This window comes from Hemiscyllium ocellatum, chromosome 14 (assembly GCF_020745735.1).
Source record: "Hemiscyllium ocellatum isolate sHemOce1 chromosome 14, sHemOce1.pat.X.cur, whole genome shotgun sequence".
Classification (NCBI taxonomy): Eukaryota; Metazoa; Chordata; class Chondrichthyes; order Orectolobiformes; family Hemiscylliidae; genus Hemiscyllium; species Hemiscyllium ocellatum.
The window spans coordinates 5774486-5794359 of record NC_083414.1 but is presented as its reverse complement, the minus strand read 5'-3'; the positions used below and the strand labels follow the sequence as shown (position 1 = coordinate 5794359).

At 40.7% G+C, this 19874-nt stretch overlaps 1 protein-coding gene across 1 annotated transcript in view; it reads right to left on the bottom strand.

Moving 5' to 3' along the window:
* The window catches only part of ruvbl1 (RuvB-like AAA ATPase 1), a 73665-nt gene that overhangs the window by 28467 nt on the left and 25324 nt on the right, over window positions 1-19874 (bottom strand). The window contains exons 4-8 of the mRNA XM_060835059.1: window positions 16842-16993; window positions 14654-14743; window positions 12917-13066; window positions 9312-9375; window positions 4558-4756 (exon numbers count right to left, since the gene is read on the bottom strand). Coding sequence (XP_060691042.1) covers window positions 4558-4756; window positions 9312-9375; window positions 12917-13066; window positions 14654-14743; window positions 16842-16993 — 655 coding nt within the window. The remainder of the gene's footprint in view (window positions 1-4557; window positions 4757-9311; window positions 9376-12916; window positions 13067-14653; window positions 14744-16841; window positions 16994-19874) is intronic.

The window sequence follows — 19874 nt, the reverse complement described above, 5'->3', positions numbered from 1 at the left end:
CTATCCATAATCAGCCCTGGCCTTTCCAAATGCAACTTTATCCTGTCCCTCAGAATCCTCCAACAACTTACGCACCACTGACATAAGGTTCACCAGGTTATAATTCCCTGGCTTTTTCTTACCCACTTTCAGGCATTGTCACCTATTACCTATTTTCCAAAGCGTGTCATAATTTCTTTTCCAACATGTGCAAAGACTGATTGCATTTCCTAACAATCAAAGTGATCTCAGTGATCTAGATCCCTGCCACCAGAAGATGGAATGGTATTGTCCAGAATAACCTTGCACATGACTTTTATTGTCACGAGACTTGGGCTAGTCAGTCTGAAGATTCAAAGGCATGTCATAAGAAGAATTGTCAATTATCAAGTAAATTGTCCATTCTCTCCAAATATATAATGCACACACAGGTTTCCTGGTGTAATTAAATGGTTTTTGAATCATACTTGATTGTATGGAACTTGAGTACTTTGTTTTTTAAAAAAAACATGCTATCAAAAAGATGTTTTGCCTTATATTCATCAGGACGGAATTGCAAGAACAAATCTCAAAGATAACCACAGGTTATACGCACAAGAAGAGGGTGCCGTTTTGATGGTAAGTGGACTATGACGAAAATCATAGAATAGAATCCCTACAGTGTGGAATCAGGCTCTTTGGCCCAACAAGTCCACACTGACCCTCCGAAGAGCAACCCACCCAGACGCATTCCCCTACCCTGTTATCTTAAATTTTCCCCTGACTAATGTACCTAACCTACACTTCCTTGAGCACTATGGGCAATTTAGCAAGGCCAATTCACTTAACCAGCAGATCTTTGGATTGTGGAAGGAAACCAGAGCACCTGGAGGAAAACCACGCAGACACAGAGAATGTGCAAATTCCACACAGACAGTCACTGGAGGCTGGAATCGAACCTGGATCCCTGACGCTGTGAGGATGCAGTGCTAACCACTGAGCCACCGTGCCACCCCGATTAGTAAAGGCACTGTCATGAAGAATGCATGAGGAACAGTTAACTGCCATGTAACATAAGACAACTGTCCGCTACGAGATTTGGTATTTTTGCAATTTGGTCTTGATTATTGCAAAGTGAAAAGCTTTTCAGATCATGTCCTGTTTTAAAGCATTAATTTAAGTATTTGCACAATTCTGATCGAATTCCCCTCTGAATATACAATTTCTAGCCCATAACCACATTATTGATTAATTCACAAATAAACAAAGTATAAGTATTGTGATTGTGGAGATCTGTAATTAAAATAGAAAGTTCTGGAGAAATCCAGCAGATCTGGCATTGTGAAACAATGTTAACATGATAGTTCTGAAGAAGAATTATATTGGATTCAAATACAGAACAAAGAACAGGACAGCACAAAAAGGGCCTTCGGCCTACGATATTGTACCAAGCATTTACCTTAATCTAAAATCAACCTAACCTACACACCCCTCAATTTACTGCCATCCATGTGCTTGTCCAGCAGTCGCTTAAATGTCGTTAATATATCTGACTGTACTAACACCGCTGGCAGTGCATTCCACGCACCTACCACTGTGTAAAGAACCTACCTCTGACATCTCCCCTGTACGTTTCTCCAATCACCTTAAAATTATGACCCCTCGTGACAACCATTTCTGCCCTGGGGGGAAAGTCTCTATCTACTATATCTATGCCTCTGATTACCTTAAACACCTCTATCAAGTCACCTCTCTTTCTTCTTCTCTCCAGTGTGAAAAGGGCAGAGGCCCAAGAACAGCTCCCTGTGGGACACCACTAGTCACCGACCTCCAGCCAGAATAATTTCCATCCACTACCACTTGCTGTCTCCGTTCGGCCAGCCAATTCTGTATCCAGACAGCCAAATTTCCCTGCATCTCTTACTTCCTAATTTTCTGAATGAGCCTACCTTGGGAAATCTTATCAAATGCTTTACTGAAATCCATTTACACCACATTCACTGCTCAACCTTCATCAACGTGTCTGGTCACATCCTCAAAGAACTCAATAAGGCTCATGAGGCATGACCTGCCCCTCACAAAGCCATGCTGACTATCGTTAATCAAACTAGGTTCTTCCAAATAGTCATTAATCCTATCTCTCAGAATCCTTTCCATTACCATGCTTACCATAGATTTAATTCCCAGGAATTTCCCTATTCTCCTTTTTGAACAGAGAAACAACATTTGCCACCCTCCAATCATCCGATACTTCTCCCGTGGAGAGTGAGAATGCAAAGGTCATTGCTGAAGGTGCAGTAATCTCATTCCTTGCTTCCCGTAGAAACTTTGGATATATCTGGTCCAGCCCTGGGGACTTATCCATCTTGATGCTTCTCAGAATTTCCAGCACACCCACTTCATTAATATCAATCTGTTCAAGCCTATTAACCTGGTCCACTGTGTTCTCACTATCAACAACGTCCCTCTGTCCAGTGAAAACTGAAGCAAAAAACTTATTTAGGGCCTCCCTTACCTCTTCAGATTCCAGGCACGAGTTTCCTCACTATCCCTGATCGGCCCTACCCTCTCTCTGATCATTATCTTATAACTCATGTATGTGTAGAACTCCTTTGGGTTTTCCCAAATCCTTCCCGCCAAGGCTTTGTGTGCCCCCTCCTAGCTCTCCTCTGTCCATTTTTGAGTTCTTTCCTAGCTATCTTGTAATCCTCTAAAGATTCTTGCTTCCTCAACCTTAAGTAAGCTTCCTTCTTCCTTTTGACAAAGTCCCTCAGCTTTTGTCATTCAAGGGTCCTTCGCCTTACCATTCCTTGCCTGTCTCAGTGGGACAAAGTTATCCAACACTCGCATAAAGTGCTCCTTAAACAGTCTCCACATTTTGTTGTGCCTTTCCTGTAAAATGATTGTTCCCAATTTATACTTCACAGGTCCTGTCTAATAGCAGTATAATTTCCCCTCCCCCAATACCTTCCCATGCTGTCTGCTCCTCTCTCTCTCCATGGCTATGGTAAAGGTGGGGCAGTTGGGGGTCACTGTCACCGAAATGCTTTCCCACCGAGGGATCTGATAATTGGCTGGTAGTCTGACACCAAATCCAATATAGCCTCGTCCTTAGTCTGCCTATCTACAGATTGAGTCAGGAATCCCTCCTGGACACACCTGACAAAACTGGCTCCATCCAGACCATCTGCACTAAGGAGGCTCCAATCAATATTGGTGAAGTTGAAGTCACCCGTAACAACAACAACAACAAAAAATATATCACACTCAAAACATTAATTTTTGCTTCTTTAACCGCCTCCTCCTGTGTAGGTGGGGTGAGTTCAGGAGGATGCAGAGATGTTTCAATTTTATTGGGATAAGTTGAGTGAGGGTGCAAATGCATGGAAGATGCAGTATAATGAGGACAAATGCAAGGTTATTCATATTGGTAGCAAAGATAGGGAAGTATATTATCTGAATGCCAATCAATTAGGAAAGAGAGGAATGCAATGAGACCTGGATATCCTTGTATGCCAGTCACTGAAAGTCAACACGCAGGTGTATCAGGTAGTAAAGAAGTGTAATGTTCATAGCCTAGTGAGGGGATTCCAGTACAGGAGCTGGGATGCCTTGCTGTAAAAGTATGGAGCCCTAGTGAGACCACACATAGAGGGTGCAATTTTGGTCTCCTTATCTGCAGAAAGATGTTCTGGCTGTAGAAAGACTGCAGCTATGAAACCGATTCCTAGGATGGCATGGCTGACATTTGAAGAGAGACTTTATTAGTAAGGATTATATTCACTGGAGTTTAGAAGAATGGTGGGGGCAGTGGAATTTCATAGAGATCTATAAAATACTAACAGGATAGACAGAGTAAATGTGGGAATGATGTTGCCGATGCCTGAGGAGTCCAGAACCAGGGATCCAAGACTCACGATCTAAGGATATGGGTCGATCATGTAGGACTGAGATGAGGAGAAATTCTGTCATTCATAGAGTGGAGATCCTGTGGAATTTTCTGCTACACAAAGCAATTGAGGCCAAAATTTTCAATGTGTTTTAAAGAGGTGATTGGTAAGGCTAAAAGGATCAAAGGTCAGTGGGAGAATGCCAGACCAGAATACAGAGTTGGATGGTCAGCCACAATCATACTGAATGACAGAGCAGGCTCAATGGGCTGAATGGTCTGCTCCTGTAGTTTATGTTTTTGTAATCTAAACAGTGACACGGGGACAAAGGTGCATAGTTCAAATAATGAAATAGCAACTTAAGTGCAGATTTTGAGAAGTTATTCACACAAAGCATTCAATGTATGAGCTATACCGCTAGATAGGGAGGGTCCTGGAGTACTTAAAGGCCAATCAGATGCAATAGTATATTGAACAGCTTTCCTCAAAATGTCCTTGTAGGATGGGATCAAAATCTCGAACTACAATCTTAAGTCTATTGACTCAACTATATATGTTAATAATTAAATCCTACCATGAATAGATAATATATAGCTACATATATGATCATGCATATATGAAGAATAGAAACATATTTTGACCATTTCACAAAGTTATTTATGAGGAGGGAATCATTAGAGATACATTTTGAATTCCAAGATCGTCTTACCTAACAACGCAGTTTCCTCGATTCGTAGCAAAAATAACAATGGGAGCAATGCTGGACTCAAGTGCTCGGTGCAGGTAAGTGAAACATTCTATGTCCAGCATAGGAACTTCATCGATGAAGAGAACCCCTGGAACCAGCTCAGCAATGCCTTGATCGATGTATTTGTTAACAACCTTGTTAATCTCACCTCGTAATTTGTCTGCAAGGCAGAAGTTATTATTTTATTTTAGGAGGTCAAAAATAATTTAGAAAAGGTTTTCTTTAGAATATTGAATCATACTAACATACAAAGGATCATAACAATGTCTCTCTCCAGATATGTTAAAGTCACGCACATCACGAAGTCATCTCTGCAGGTCCCATGATGGACGTTATACTGTAACTGCCACCACAACTTAAATGGATAAATTAACTATAGAATGTGGTACTAAAACATAGACACTTGAAGATTTTCATATTCCAATAATTTAGTTAATACTCCTTTGGACAATCAGACGATAAATAAAAAGCATAACTTCCAGATTCACATTCAATAACCACTGTCACAGTCATAATTTGGAGATGCCGGTGTTGGACTGGGATGTACAAAGTTAAAAATCACACAACACCAAGTTATACTCCAACTGGTTTAATTGGAGGCACTAGCTTTTGGAGCACCGCTCCTTCACCTGATGATTTTTAACGCTGTCATAGTGAACTGGTGGACAGATTGGGTTTCAGCAGAAATGCAGGGCTGCAGTTCCCTCAAAGGTTGAGCAATTTGTTAACGAGGTTAACGCATCAAGGAAGGTGACACGGCAACATAAGGCAAAATAAACAATGGTCTTAAAACTCAGAAGGACAAAAACTGTAAAAGTCAAACAGAGAGGAAAACAGAAATGCTGAAATGAAAACGATGTACACCAAGCTCAAGGCTTCAGGTTCCAGCTTGTGCCTCCATATACAGCAAGATCAGGGATTCCTACATAGGCTCAGTGACAAGGTATGAAAACAACAGAGGATTAGCTTTGTGGCTCACACAGTCAATCAAATGTCTTTAGAGAACACCCACCTACCATCTGTGTACACTGCTTTACTCTGACAGAAAACAATATTTAAAACACACTGAAATGTGTCAGGCTTAAACTCCCCTGAATATCAGAACTTCTTATACCACTCTGCATTTGGATACTCAAAGCTACTGAAAACTGTCAAGTTTTTCAATAAAAGGAAACACCATGAGAATTCAAGGCAGAACATGGAACTGGGATAACTGCATTTTGGAAAAGGAAATCAGAGCAGGACCTATATACATAATGGTCAGGTCCTGGAGAGTGTTGCTGAACAGAGACCTTGGAGTGGAGGTTCACAGTTTGGTCCAACCCAATCCAGTCCCACCTGCCAACACTAGGCCCATATTTCTCTAAACCCTTCCTATTCATATACCCATCCAAATGCCTCTTAAATGTTGCAATTGTACCAGCCTCCACCACTTCCTCTGGCAGCTCATTCCATACCTGTACCACCCTGTGTGTGAGAAAAAGTTGCCCCTTAGGTCTCTTTTATAGCTTTCCCCTCTCACCCTAAATCTATACCCTCTAGTTCTGGACTCCCCCACCCCAGGGGGAAAAGACTTTGCCTATTTATCCTATCCATGCCCCTCATAATTTTGTAAATCTCTCATAAGGTCACCCCTCAGCCTCCGACGCTCCAGGGAAAACCGCCCCAGCCTGTTCAGCCTCTCCCTATAACTCAAAACCTCCAACCCTGGCAACATCCTTGTAAATCTTTTCTGAACCCTTTCAATTATTCACAACATCTTTCCCATAGGAAGGAGACCAGAATTGCACACAATATTCCAACAGTGGCCTAACCAATGTCCTGTACAGCAGCAACATGACCTCCCAACTCCTGTACTCAATACTCTGACCAATAAAGGAAAGCATACCAAACGCTTTCTTCACTAGCCTATCTACCTGCGACTCCACCTTCAAGGAACTATGAATCTGCACTCCAAGGTCTCTTTGTTCAGCAACACCATTAAGTGTATAAGTTCTGCTAAGATTTGCTTTCCCAAAATGCAGCACCTCGCAGTTATCTGAATTAAACTCCACCTGCCACTTCTCAGCCCATTGGCCCATCTGATCCAGATCCTGTTGTAATCTGAGGTAACCCTCTTCACTGTCCACTACACCTCCAATTTTGGTGTCATCGGCAAACTTACTAACTGTACCTCTTCTGCTCGCATCCAAATCATTTATGTAAATGACAAAAAGTAGATTATGCAGCACTGATCCTTGTGGCACTCCAGTGGTCACAGGCCTACAGTCTGAAAAACAACCCTCCCAACCCTATAACTGTCATATCTTCCATGCCAACCTAATACCAACTAATGTCAAAATACTTCCCCAAAACCACCACCCTTTGCACGTGTAGAGATTAAATGAAGTTTTCAATGCCTATTAAACAGTTCATGTTGGGAAAAAAAACATTAAAAATTTATAACATTTACATCTCTTGAACTATATACTTCGATTTATTCAAATTCATGGCGCAACTTCAATATTGATGTAAAAACAAGATATTGGAAGGGCTGGAAATCTGAAACAAAAATAAAGTGCGTGAGAAACTCAGCAGGTGTAGCAGCACTTGTGGACAGAGGACCAGAGTTAATGTTGACTCCAATATGACTTCTTCAGATGGTGAAAAAAAAAGTTGGAAACTTGAATCATTTAGGCTGTAGACAGAGGGGGAGGAGGAGCTTGTGGAACACATTATAAAGGTGCTCAGAGCCAGAGACAAAGAGTGATGACTGTGGACATCCAAACGGGTGTACAAAGCTTACATCTGCTCCTAGTAGGTCTAATCTGTGTATATCACGTTTCAGACTCCCGTGACATCAAAATCATACATGGCTGGAGGCAGCTGATGATTTATTTGGGCATCTGGCTCTAGGAAGTGCACCATGTGTGAAACGCAGCCCACCTCAGCCCTCTCCACGACTGGACTGAGAATAGTTGCTGTGGTCAATAGTAGGACTTGTGATAACGGTGCTTAGCCACCATTTTTGAAGGCCAATTACATTTATCCCAAAAGCAAAAGGACAGTTTGTAAAGACAGATTGGAGAAGCTGAGATTCTATAGCCAAGTGGTGGTTATGGAGTCCTTCATCCAGATATTTAAAAAAATGCATAAAATGATTAGAAACAGAAGTTAGAAGCACAATAGTAGATCATGAAAAACTTTGCCACAAGTGGTTACTGAAGAAGAATCTATGTCATATCTAATAAAGGGTAATAGATAAGTACAGAGGAACCGCGATTATCCGGCATTGATCGTCTGAATATCAGATTCCCCGGGAAGATCGCAAGCTCCTGACACTTGGCGGAACTATGTTATCCAGCATTCGATTAAACAAACAAAATACTTCCCGCCCATGTCCTTCGGATAAGCGAGGTTCCCCTATATTTGCAAAGGAAGAGAATAAAACGGTACAAGGAAAAGGGATTAGAGAAGATTGCTTCAGTTGAAATGCTAACATTTGCCACATACACAATGGGTTGAGTGATGTCCTGTGCTGTAACTTCCATAATTCTAATATTACTTCAAAGCAAATCAGAACAATAGAGTGTAAATTAATATCAGTGCAAAGTACATTTAAATTTGATATTAATAATTCTTTACTAAGAGTTAAAGCTTTGAATAATCTTACACAGTAAGCTAATAGTGTCAAAGACTTGAGGCATTCAGAATGCTAGATGACAATCTTTGATGGGCTAAACAGCTTTCAGCCTGCCCCCAGCTACTAATGGACATAGCAATTGGTACGTACACACCTCTACTGTTGAAAAAAAATACAAATCTGAAAATTGTGCTCCTAATTTTGTGACAATCTATTAAAATAGAAATCACTTCACACTAGCATGGCTTAGCCAAGCATAGAAATTTCCTTCACTTCTTGATCCTTTCTCAACAGTCCACATTTCTGCATTAGAACGTTTTTTTTTAAGAATGAGGAGAAAGTGAGGACTGCAAATGCTGGAGATCAAAGTTGAGAGTGTGGTATTTACTGCAGATGCAGGAGATCCGCCCCACCCCCCCACCTACCCGCCCCACCCCCTCTCCTACCTACCCGCCCCACCCCCCCACCTACCCGCCCCACCCCCTCTCCTACCTACCCGCCCCATCCCCCTCTCCTACATATCCGTCCCACCCCCTTCTCCTACCTATCCGCTCCACCCCCCTCTCCTACCTATCCGCTCCACCCTCACTCTTACCTATCACCTTCTCCCCCGCCTTCATCTCCCTTTCACAATCTCAGCTGCCTTATCCCAGACCCCACCCCCTCCCATTTATCTCTCAGCACCCCTGGCACACAAGCCTCATTCCTGATGAAGGGCTTATTCCTAAAATGACGATTTTCCTGCTCCTCGGATGCTGCCTGACTTGCTGTGCTTTTCCAGCATGACTCCCATTTTAAAAAAAGTGAAGAAACGATAAACCTGGGCGTATTATGTACTGTTAAAACACACAATAGATTATTGTCAGAATAAAGGGCACTTAGATTTAGCAATTTTTTTCAAGTATCCCTTAAACATAAATAGCACAATCAAAATACTCCCGATTTTAAGCTTTAATCAGGATCTCCAAGATATCATATGGTGGATTGCATGTCTATTTGAAACCTTCAAAAAAAAAATGGTCAGGGGCTGTGTGGATCTTCAGAACTGCAGCCTAAGTTTAGCGCAGTGTTTAACATTTGCTGAGAGATGTACCTGTAATTTCAGTCTTCTTTGGTTTCATTAGCTGACCCATCATGGACAGGATGTCTTGACCTCCCTACATCAACAGACATTAAAGAATGAAACTCAGTTTAGTGTAGGTATCCCAATGTCACACCCAAGTGTGGGCTTGAATGTGGAATATTTACATCAGATTTAAAAACGGTAAAATTCACAAACTGAAAATTTTTAAAAAATTGTTGCTACAAGATTACCTTTATAAATGCTGTCTAAACAATGATTTGAAAATGTCCTGCATAAGATTAATATACAGACAGTCCAACCATGTTTTTTACTTTCGTCACTTATCAGATTAGAGTCATAGAGAAAAAGTTCCTTCGGCTCATTGAGCCTGGGCTGGTCAAAAACAAGCACCTATGTAGATTTCATTTTCTAGCAGTTGGCATGCATTTTTAAATGTTGACAGTTTCTGCCTCTGCCACCCTTATAAGTAGCAAGGTCCAGATTCCTACCACCCTCTGGGTGAAAACATTTTTCCTCACATCTCCTGCCCCTTCCTTATGTTCCCCGATCATTAATCGCTCCAGAAGGGAAATGCTCCTTCTTGTCTACTTTATCTACATCCATATATAGTTTTGTACATCTCAATGCCCCCATCTTTCTTCTCTGCTCTAAAAACAAAAAACCCCAGTCTACCCTAACTACAATTCTTTCGACCAGGCAACGTCCTGGTAAATCTCCTCTGCATCCACTCCAGTACAATCACATCCCTCCAAAAAGGTGGATTCCAGAACTGCACACAATACTTTAGTTGTGGCCAACTTTTATATAGTGCTAGCATAACTTCCCTACTCTTTAGCTCTCTTAAACAGGGCCTCTCCCTATTCAAGACTCCCACAAGCACCCCACTATATTTAATTTCTTCATTCTCTACTGTTTCCCAAGTCCAAACTGGATTTTCTCACCTAGATTTCTCACTACATTGTTTTGCACAGCCCTCTTAATCCAAGGTGGTTTCTCTTTCCACCTCAACCTACTGTACTCCCTCCTCAACACTCTCCCCTCAACTAGGAGAAAGCGAGGACTGCAGATGCTGGAGATCAGAGCTGAAAAATGTGTTGCTGGAAAAGCGCAGCAGGTCAGGCAGCATCCAAGAAGCAGGGGAATCAACGTTTCAGGCATAAGCCTTTCTTCAGCCCTTCACTCTCCCCTCAATCTCTACATAAACATGGACACCCTAAATTTGACCACTTATTTGCACTCCTTACTAGTACCACCTACCTTGATCCTTTCGACATGTGCCATCGGAAAGGTATCACCCAACTTACTTCTAAGACACTTTCATAATCTTAACTGTCTAATCTTTGGTCAATTAAATGCCACAATACTGTCAATGTACTAAACTACCTTCCTTTCCCTTTACAGTTTCAAACTCTGGTGGTTCCTCCTGTATTAGCCCCAAAAGTAACTCAGGTGTTTTGCTGGAAACACCATATGCTCAACGTTGATTTTTTAAAAATTCTTCTATCCATGTGATATGGGTGTCACTGGCTTGGCCAGCAGGTGTTGCCCATCCCTATTTGCCTTTGAGAAGATGGTGGCATGGAACCTTCTCGAACTGCTGCAGTCTATTTGGTATAGGCACACCCACAATGCTGTTAGAAACATAGAAAATGGGAGTCTGCACTGCCATTCAACATGATCATGGCTGATCACCCAGCTGAGTATCTTGTCTCCGCATTCTTCCCATACCTTTTGATCCTTTAGCCAATTCAAATTTTTGGCGTAAATTTCTGTAAAGAATTCCAGAGGCTCACCACTCTCTGGATGATTAAATTTCTCATCTCTGCCATAACAGTGCCAGTAACAGTGGTAGACTCTCCCTCTTTATGGGCATTTAAAAGGGCATTGGATAGGCATATGGAGGAAAGTGGGCTCGTGTAGGTTAGGTGGGCTTGGATCGGCGCAACATCGAGGGCCAAAGGGCCTGTACTGCGCTGTATTTTTCTATGTTCTACGTTCTAATGGCCTACACCATATACTTAGAATGGGACCTCTGGTCTGGACTCCCCAGCCATCATCAACATTCTTCCTGTATTTACCTTGTCTAGTCCCATTAGAATTTTATAGAAAGCTATGAGATTCCTCTTCATTTTTCTTAACTCCACTGACTATAGTTTTCATTGATCAAATCTCTCTTCATACATCAGTTCTGCCTTTCAGAAATCAGTCTCGTAAAGTTGTGCTGTACTCCCTCTAAAGCCAAAACATCCTTCCTCAGATAAAGATCCCAAAACCAAGACTCCAGGGAGAGGAGCTTCCAAGATTTTGAGCCAACATAGGGTAATGGGGAAACGTGGTGACTATATCTTTGGGTCAGGCTTCATCTGAGCCATGCTGCAACCAATTTTCTTGTAAATCATAACACTAGTGCTGGAGAATGTGTAAGATTAAATAGTGGGATGAGGGTTCGTATAAGAGATGTTGTAAAATCAAAGTGAAAGGAGGTAAACAGTTTGTGGCAAGAAGGTACTGAGGAGATAACAGAAAACAGCAACGGCAGTTAAGATGAAAAGGTACAAAAGGTTGATTAGCGAATCAGAAGCAGGGAATAAGTATAAATGTGCCTTTTTAATGAGTTGGCAAACTGTAGCCAGAGAATGTCACAAGGATCAGTGTTGGGGCATCATCTTTTCACAATCTATATGCAGATGTTGATGAGGACCAATATATGGTAGCTAAATCTGCCAGTGATGCCAAGCTAGGTAAGAGTATACATGGGCAGGAGCAGGTAGAAAGTCTATAAACGAATACAGAAAAGTTAAGCAAATGGGAAAAAATTTGGCAAATAGTTTACGATCTCAGAAAAGTGAACACGCCCACCTTTGCAAGAAGAACAGAAACAGTGTACTACTTAAATGGAGAGAGACTGCAAAAAAGTTGGGGGGTACTTAATGATCTGGTTGCACTGGTACATGAATTACCAAACGTTTGCAGGCACAGCAAGTGATTAGGAAGGTAAATGGAATATCGCCTATTGTTGCACATGAAACAGGATAAGGGAAATTTTGTCACAGCTGCAAAGTGCTTTGGTGAGACCACATCTGGTCTACAGTGTACAGTTTTAGTCACCTTTTTTCCAAAACATGCAACACAGTTCCTCAGAAAACAGTGGAGGTCATTCAAGGTTTTCAAGGCAGATTTTTGATAGATAAGGGAGTGAAGGACTATGGGACAGGGAAGTAAAGTTCAGATCACAATCAGATCAGACACGATCACACTGAACAGTGGACTAGGATCAAAGGGCCAAATGGCTTTCTTCTACTCCCAAGCCCCACGTTCCTCACTGACCAATCACTGGATTAGCAGCATTCGGAAAACTTGCTAAGCAGAAAGGCTGATCTATTAGAGATTTTTTTTAAAAAGAAAAGTACTAACCTAACAGAAGCTAATTGCATGAAAGCACTTGTGTTATTTTGATATAAGAAGTACAGGTGCAAGTGAAAACATTTAACTTCAGTATTATTTTAACAATAATGCATTTGCTAATTCAAGCATTTCGAGATTTCATGTTCAAACTTTTGTTTGCTTTTCGCTTTTATGTTAAGTGACCAAGGGTCACAAGCTCTGTTTATTACCTGAGGTCTTGCGTTCGCTACATCTAGATCATGCAGAGTCACATCCTGTATGATCTCTTTCTTCTTGTGGACATCACCCTTTGGCAAGGGAACGTACTCTTCAGCTTCAAGGTCAAATTCCGTGGCATACGTATCACACCTGCCCTGCCTCTGTGAAGAAAGTCCAGGATGAGCAGGAATAAAACAGGTGTGCTGTCAGCTTACCTGCCAGACTTCAGACTGAAAGACAGGCAATGGAGCAGGGAGGGCACCCAACACACAATTATGGCATTGTCAGGCTTTAGTCAACACATTGCAACTCTCTCGCTCTCATTTAGCAAGCAAAGCCAGCCCACCTGCCCATCCTTACCCTTGCTGAAACAAGTTAGCTCCCCAGTAAGTCAGCTTTCTTTTTCTCCTTAGATAATGCTACCTCTAAGTTTGCTCTTCTTACTAAAGAACCTGATGCAACAGATAATGTTAACAGTAGTTCACTGAACATGAAGTCTTTGTAGCTGGTGCCCCAGCAAGTGATAACTTGCCCTGATAAAGAATACAGCAGACTTTCTTATTCATTTACAAATGATTTAAGTCATGCATAGATTAAAAATAATGTTGAAAATAAAGAGTAGGCAATTAAGTTTAGGTTATTAAATTTTCTCTTTGCCAATTCTCTCCTTTCCTGCACTCTCGTAAAGGCACTGATCCCTGCTACATTATGGGCCCCATAAGTCCTATCCCTTCAAGCATTTTTCACATGCTAAATAAAAAGAATATTCATTGTTGCGCATCATGGTCAAGCTAATTTGCTCTTTAACTAATATCCATACATGTGCATTTTTTCAACAGGAATCATTGCATGGCAATCAAGGACAATAATTCTGGCCTCAACTCTGTCTCTTTCCCAGAGGCACTGAAGCTAAATTTAGCACCTCAAACACTCCCTTCCTGAGACCAGTACTGACCAGAAATTGAACTTGGGACTTTGGGTTACTCATTCCTTTATCATGTGCCATCAAGGAAACAATTTTTTTAAAACAACTTTATAACTAGGAACGTTATAGAGCATCAAAATCTTCCGCTTTTCATTCCCAGCCTCTCCCTGTATTATAATAATTTTCTGCAGCTCAGGAAAGATGACTGGAAAATAGGTTTAACCACCTGAGCCCTACGATCGCTACTTAAAATATTACATTTGGATATTAACAGAACAAAACGATTAGGAAATTTATTTTTCATTTGTGCTGGTAAAGAACTTAAAGACTCTTTCTTTCCCACAACCCATCAAACCACTTGGCCCTTATTCTGCTATCCTTCGATAAAGGTCGGTTTTTTCATTATTTTTCTCTGGAATTAACTGGGGAATTAAATGTCCTAAAAATCTATGGTTTGCCCTATTGCTTGCACTCCAGCTAAGTTAATGCTCATACCTTAAACTAGAGTCAGTGCAGATCACCAAGTACACAATCTTCATCAACTGTCCAACACACATTTATTCTTTAGTTAGGCATATAATAGTGTTACCTATTGCCCATTTTCATGCCTCTAAAAAAACAAACAAAAATGTCCTAACCTTTTCCAAAGCAAAAACCAGAGCTTGATCATCAACTTTCTCCCTCCAATCAACAAAAATATCTGAAGGCAGATAAATACCCCCTTAACCTTGTGGTGAAACTACCATGTAAATACTAAACAGATTTAGTCCCTTGTCAATAACGTGGCCGCAGTTACAGATTGGAAACCATTAAGAAACTCTACCTTCACAGCCCCACTGTTTGCTTCAATGTAAATCACATCACCGACTTCAACACGTTCCTTCTGCAGGCTCTCATAAATACTCGGATCAAGCTGAAAAACACAGTAATTCGCATGAGAAGTACAGTGAAAAGATATGCTCAAAATAAAAAAAATGCAATAAAACAGTTATCCTTAATTTTACATAAAACTTATCCTTATGGAGGCACTGCATTTTGCTAAAAACAAACAAGGCAGGACTTATACAATTAAAAGTAGGGCCTTGGGTACTATTGTAGAATAGAGATCTAGGAATTCAGGTACAAAATTCTTTGAAGTATGCATTACATATAGACAGGATAGTTAAGAAGGCGTTTAGCACATTTGCCTTCATTACTCAGACTTTTAAGTATAGGAGTTGGAATGTTATGTTGAGGATGTACAGGACGTTGGTGAGGCCTGATTGGAGTACTGTATCCAGTTCTGATCTATCATTAAGCTGGAGAGGGCTCAAAAGAAATCTACCAGAATATTGCAGGGAATGGAGGATTTAAGTTATAAGGAGAGGCTGTATATGCTGGGACATTTTTCACTGGAATATAGGAAGTTGAGGGAACACTTTATAGAGACAAATAAAATCATGAGGTGTTTAGATACGGTGAATGGCAAATACCTTTTCCCTAGGATGGGGATTTCAAGGCTAGGAGACATATTTTTAAGGTGAAAGGAGAAAGGTTTAAAAGAGACGTGAGGGGCAAGTTTTTTAAACCGAGTGCGCTTAGTGTGTGGAATTGAACTTACAGAGGAAGTGGTGGATGCAGGTACAGTTACAATGTTTAAAACACGTTTGGACAAGAACATGGATAAGAAATGCTGGTAGGGATATGGTGTATTAATTAGAGAGACTAAAGCAGAGACACATTGCTGAACCACTCAGAACAGAACTGCCCAGTGGTAAACGAACATTCTGTTCTGAGGTACCTGACCTCAGTTCATGTTGCATTTTATTGCCGTGTATAGAAAAGCCAAAATTCATTTTGGTCATCATTCTTGGGCATTCTCTGAAAATTATGTGCTCAGAGTTGTGCTGTGGTCAAATAATCTGGAAACAGTGTCTAGACTTACACACAAAGAATGACTACTCCTGCACCCTCGCCAGGGTCAGCATTTTCCAGAAAGCAGCGAAAGGCAGGAAGGAGGTTTGGAAAGAAAAAACATAGCCAAGTACGAGTAGCTTAACCTAAAATATATCTATCGATCCATTCATAGGAATTTAAAGTTACTCATATTAAAGTTCCCAAGTTTGCCATCAACTGATGGCAGCTAATTGATTTTTGCAACTTTTGTGGTGTTCTGTACACAAGACTGTGATCCATCACTTAAGCTACTGATCAATGGAAGCAGTGGCCAAGAAAGCTCAATTCTCAGTCAATATCACAGACAGACAGCTTCTGATAGTTAATGGTCAATCTGTTTAAATAAGAACAAGGTACTCATTATATTTGAACTCAACGAATAGCCCATTTGAATATGGCTAAGTAGGACAATTGACTTTTGGTAAAAAAATAAGTCAAATTCTGTTTTTTGAATATATGTAACATCAGGCAGTATTTGAAGCCAATTAAATTCTACAATTTAACCTGTGTACAATTAAAATACAATGACTATGTAAATAAAATTTGGCTTTGTTGGTCTAGCTTTAAATATTTTTCTTGGATTTAAAGAAAATCTTCTTCATCCATCTTCCTATGAAATTACAAGGCAACAGCTTTGCCCATAACCTTCTGGTGTTACACACCTAATTCTATCTTTCAATTTCTGTCATCAGATCTGTACCCACCAATATTACACCTTAGACTTATACAGCTCAAAACATTGCTCCTGACACAACCCTAGTACACAAAGACAAACACTAATAATGATAGTTAAGCTCAGCAACACCAAATCCACACCACACAGTGGGATTTCAGATTCCTGTTAACTGGTTTAGAAACATCGCTCAATAATACTGTGCTCTCATCTGTAGCTTGGAGTTTCAGTGCTGTGATATACTTTATGGATTGCATCACAGGTTGGTGACAGTTTCAAAGTTGATATATATACACATCAGAAAATATTATATGGTCTCTTTCCCAAATATTATCTTCTGCCGAAAATACAGAGCAGCTCTCTTGTTTTAGCATGATGAATATATACATAAAATTTTCCATACCTTCAGCTGCTTGGTGCCTTTTGCTGTCTTTAGCCCAATGATAACATGGCTAATTGTCTTTCCATAACCACCCATGGGATTCTCCGTCTCACAAGGGGTCAGCTCTGTGACCTCGCCTTCATAAACCTCCTTTGTTTCTTTTATCCTTAAGCCTGTAAAAATATTTGAAATGTTAATTGCAGTCAATAAATCACGTAAATGTTGGGGCAAGGGAAGAAAACAAAAATAACCACAAAACGTCTTAGCTTCACAAACGTTTCTCATAACTACAGAATTGTTGCTTCCAAAAGTTCTGCAATTCTTGGAAAGCAGTCCAGCACTAATAAAAGAGTCATTATCAAGTTGGTCATCCAGTAACTGCTTAAAAATGTGTTGCTGGAAAAGCGCAGCAGGTCAGGCAGCATCAAAGGAGTAGGAGAATCGACGTTTCGGGCATAAGCCCTTCTTCAGGAATGAGTGTAGAGGGAGGAGGAGAGCTTCTTCAAGGAAGGCATCCTTGCAAGAGGATTCGCAGTAGGTTAAAATCAGCTTATGCCCGAAACGTCGATTCTCCTACTCCTTTGATGCTGCCTGACCTGCTGCGCTTTTCCAGCAACACATTTTTAAGCTCTGATCTCCAGCATCTGCAGTCCTCACTTTCTCCATCCAGTAAAAGCTGTGAAAGAGATGCTAAACATTGGAAGTCAAGGGTCTTTGTGCTCCACATAAACCAGAATTTGCTGTTGATGAATATTAATATTTTTAACACATTTGCCATCAAATTGAATCGGAAATGGTTGACAGTGAGACTATATTGAGCTGCATGAGATGTACACAGTACTTTCAACCTTCTATAGATACCAAAATAAAAACATGTCATCAGTCCTAAATGCTATCAAAGCAATTTCACTTCACTCAAGAAATGTAACTGCCCATGAAATCAAACAGCACCATATTGAGAACCTTGCCAGCAAACGGTCTGCCGAGAAGGTCAATCGTTAAAGGCACTGGTTATCAAGGCCTGGAAACTGTGCTCTGAGGTCCCATGTGGAGCTACCTCATCCTAGATTAACAGCAGCTATACTCTTTTATTACCTCTTGGGACATAAATATTGTTGACAACATTTGTTACCAATCTCCAATCGCTCTTGAAGTGGTGATGATGAGCTACTTTCTTGAACTGACACAGTTCACTTGGTAATGGTAGAGCCACCAAGCTGCCAGAAAGGGAGTTCCAGAATTTTGATTCAGCTACAATGAAGGAACTGTGTTATAGTTCCATGTCAGGATATGGGAACTTACAGCTGGTCACGTTTCCTACGTCTGTTGCTCTTGCTCTCGGCAAACAGTGTTGGTTTAGAAGATGCAGTCAAAAGAGCCTTAGTGAATTACTGCAGGGCATCTTGTACACAGTGCATACTGTGGCCAATGTACTGGTGGAGGGGAATATAAATGATCAAGTTGTAAGTTTGCTCACTGAGCTGGCAGATTTGTTTTCAGACATTTTGTCACTATGTTAGGTAACATCATCAGTGATCCTGAGGTGAAGCACTGATGTTCTGTCCCGCTTCTATTTATGTGTCGTGGACTGTTGTAGTGGGTGATATTATTTCCAGTAAACTCAAATAATTAAAGGCAGTGGATTGGACATCCATAATGTGGACTGTTGTTTTCTATATTCTACCAAATATACCCCTTATTTAAAAAAGTAAAAAAGGATGCTAAATGATTTCCTTTCAGAATAATCCTCTTTTTAACATATTCCCTGCAGCCAGAAATCACTTTGCTGACATGAATGGCGGGATGATCTATACATCCCTTTTCCTGAGATAAAGGATCTAATTCAACAAAATTCCACCCTCACTTTGGGATGTTGCTGTTTCTCAAGCTTGGATCATTAATGAATTGTCTAGCACCAGGCATACCTGCCTCTATTTTTATATTGCTCCTTGTGGCACTGAAGTTTTAAAGAGCAGATAAATCCCATGTCATACATGGGCATGGCGTAAAGGCACTATTTCACAGAAAACCCAATAAATCAAATCCTGCTGATTTTTTAGGTCTATCTGCTGGACTATGGTCAGTTATATCAATAGTCTCACCCAATAGTTAAGGAAACTCAGTCCCTCACCATTCAGACTCAGGAGCTGAATCAAAATGACGACCAACTAGAAATCAATTACTAATCAGTATTTCATTTAGATTTTATATAAAGGCTGGACCAAGCTGGGTTTTTATTCTATCGATGATATTGTGTCCAGTTAACACTCCCAATAGCTAGCATCATTGCCTAGAATGGTAGTGAGGACTGGGATTTTTATTTTGTAAACTTTCTCCTGCTTGCGATGTTGGACGAGATGCTTTCAAAGAAACTGCGGTGAGTAGAAGAAAACTATGAAAAGCTTCTTACAGATTTAATTATCAAAGACTTTTGTGGGCAGCCAGTTTTATGGCAACCGCATTTTATAACCTCTTATGAAACACTGATTTTATTTAAGGCATCTTCGGATAAAGTTAGGAGATTGGCTTAACAGCTGGATTTAGTCCGAACCAGGTGGATCAGAGGTTGAAAGTGGCAGAAAGATACACCACTCAATCTTTCAGTAGGTGTGTTATTTGTTCGCAAAGTTCCTCTATCCTGACATTCAGAATATGCACTAACCCATCAATGAGGCTGGCTGTATGAGCGATTTAACTGCACTCCTTTTATCTCTCAACCTGACAACAATGCTGACAACAGTTTCATCTGCGAGCTTGAATTACTGAAACCTCTGACAGGGCACATCATCACTTCAAGGAAACATTGTGGACTTCTCTCCTTTTATTTCTCCATGAGTTTTTAATTTGACAGCTACATAAAGGGCAGGGAAAGTCAACAACTTTATTTTTCTCAAAAAAAATGGGCCAACACTGCTGTTACTCTGTTGGGGTGATTCAGACATCACTATGGAGCAAGGGCTTGGCCACATTCTGCCTCAGAGTATCCAAGTATTAGGAAACCCATGGCCAAGCTCCTGTGCAGAATCTGGCCTACTAATACACACTCAAATGTTA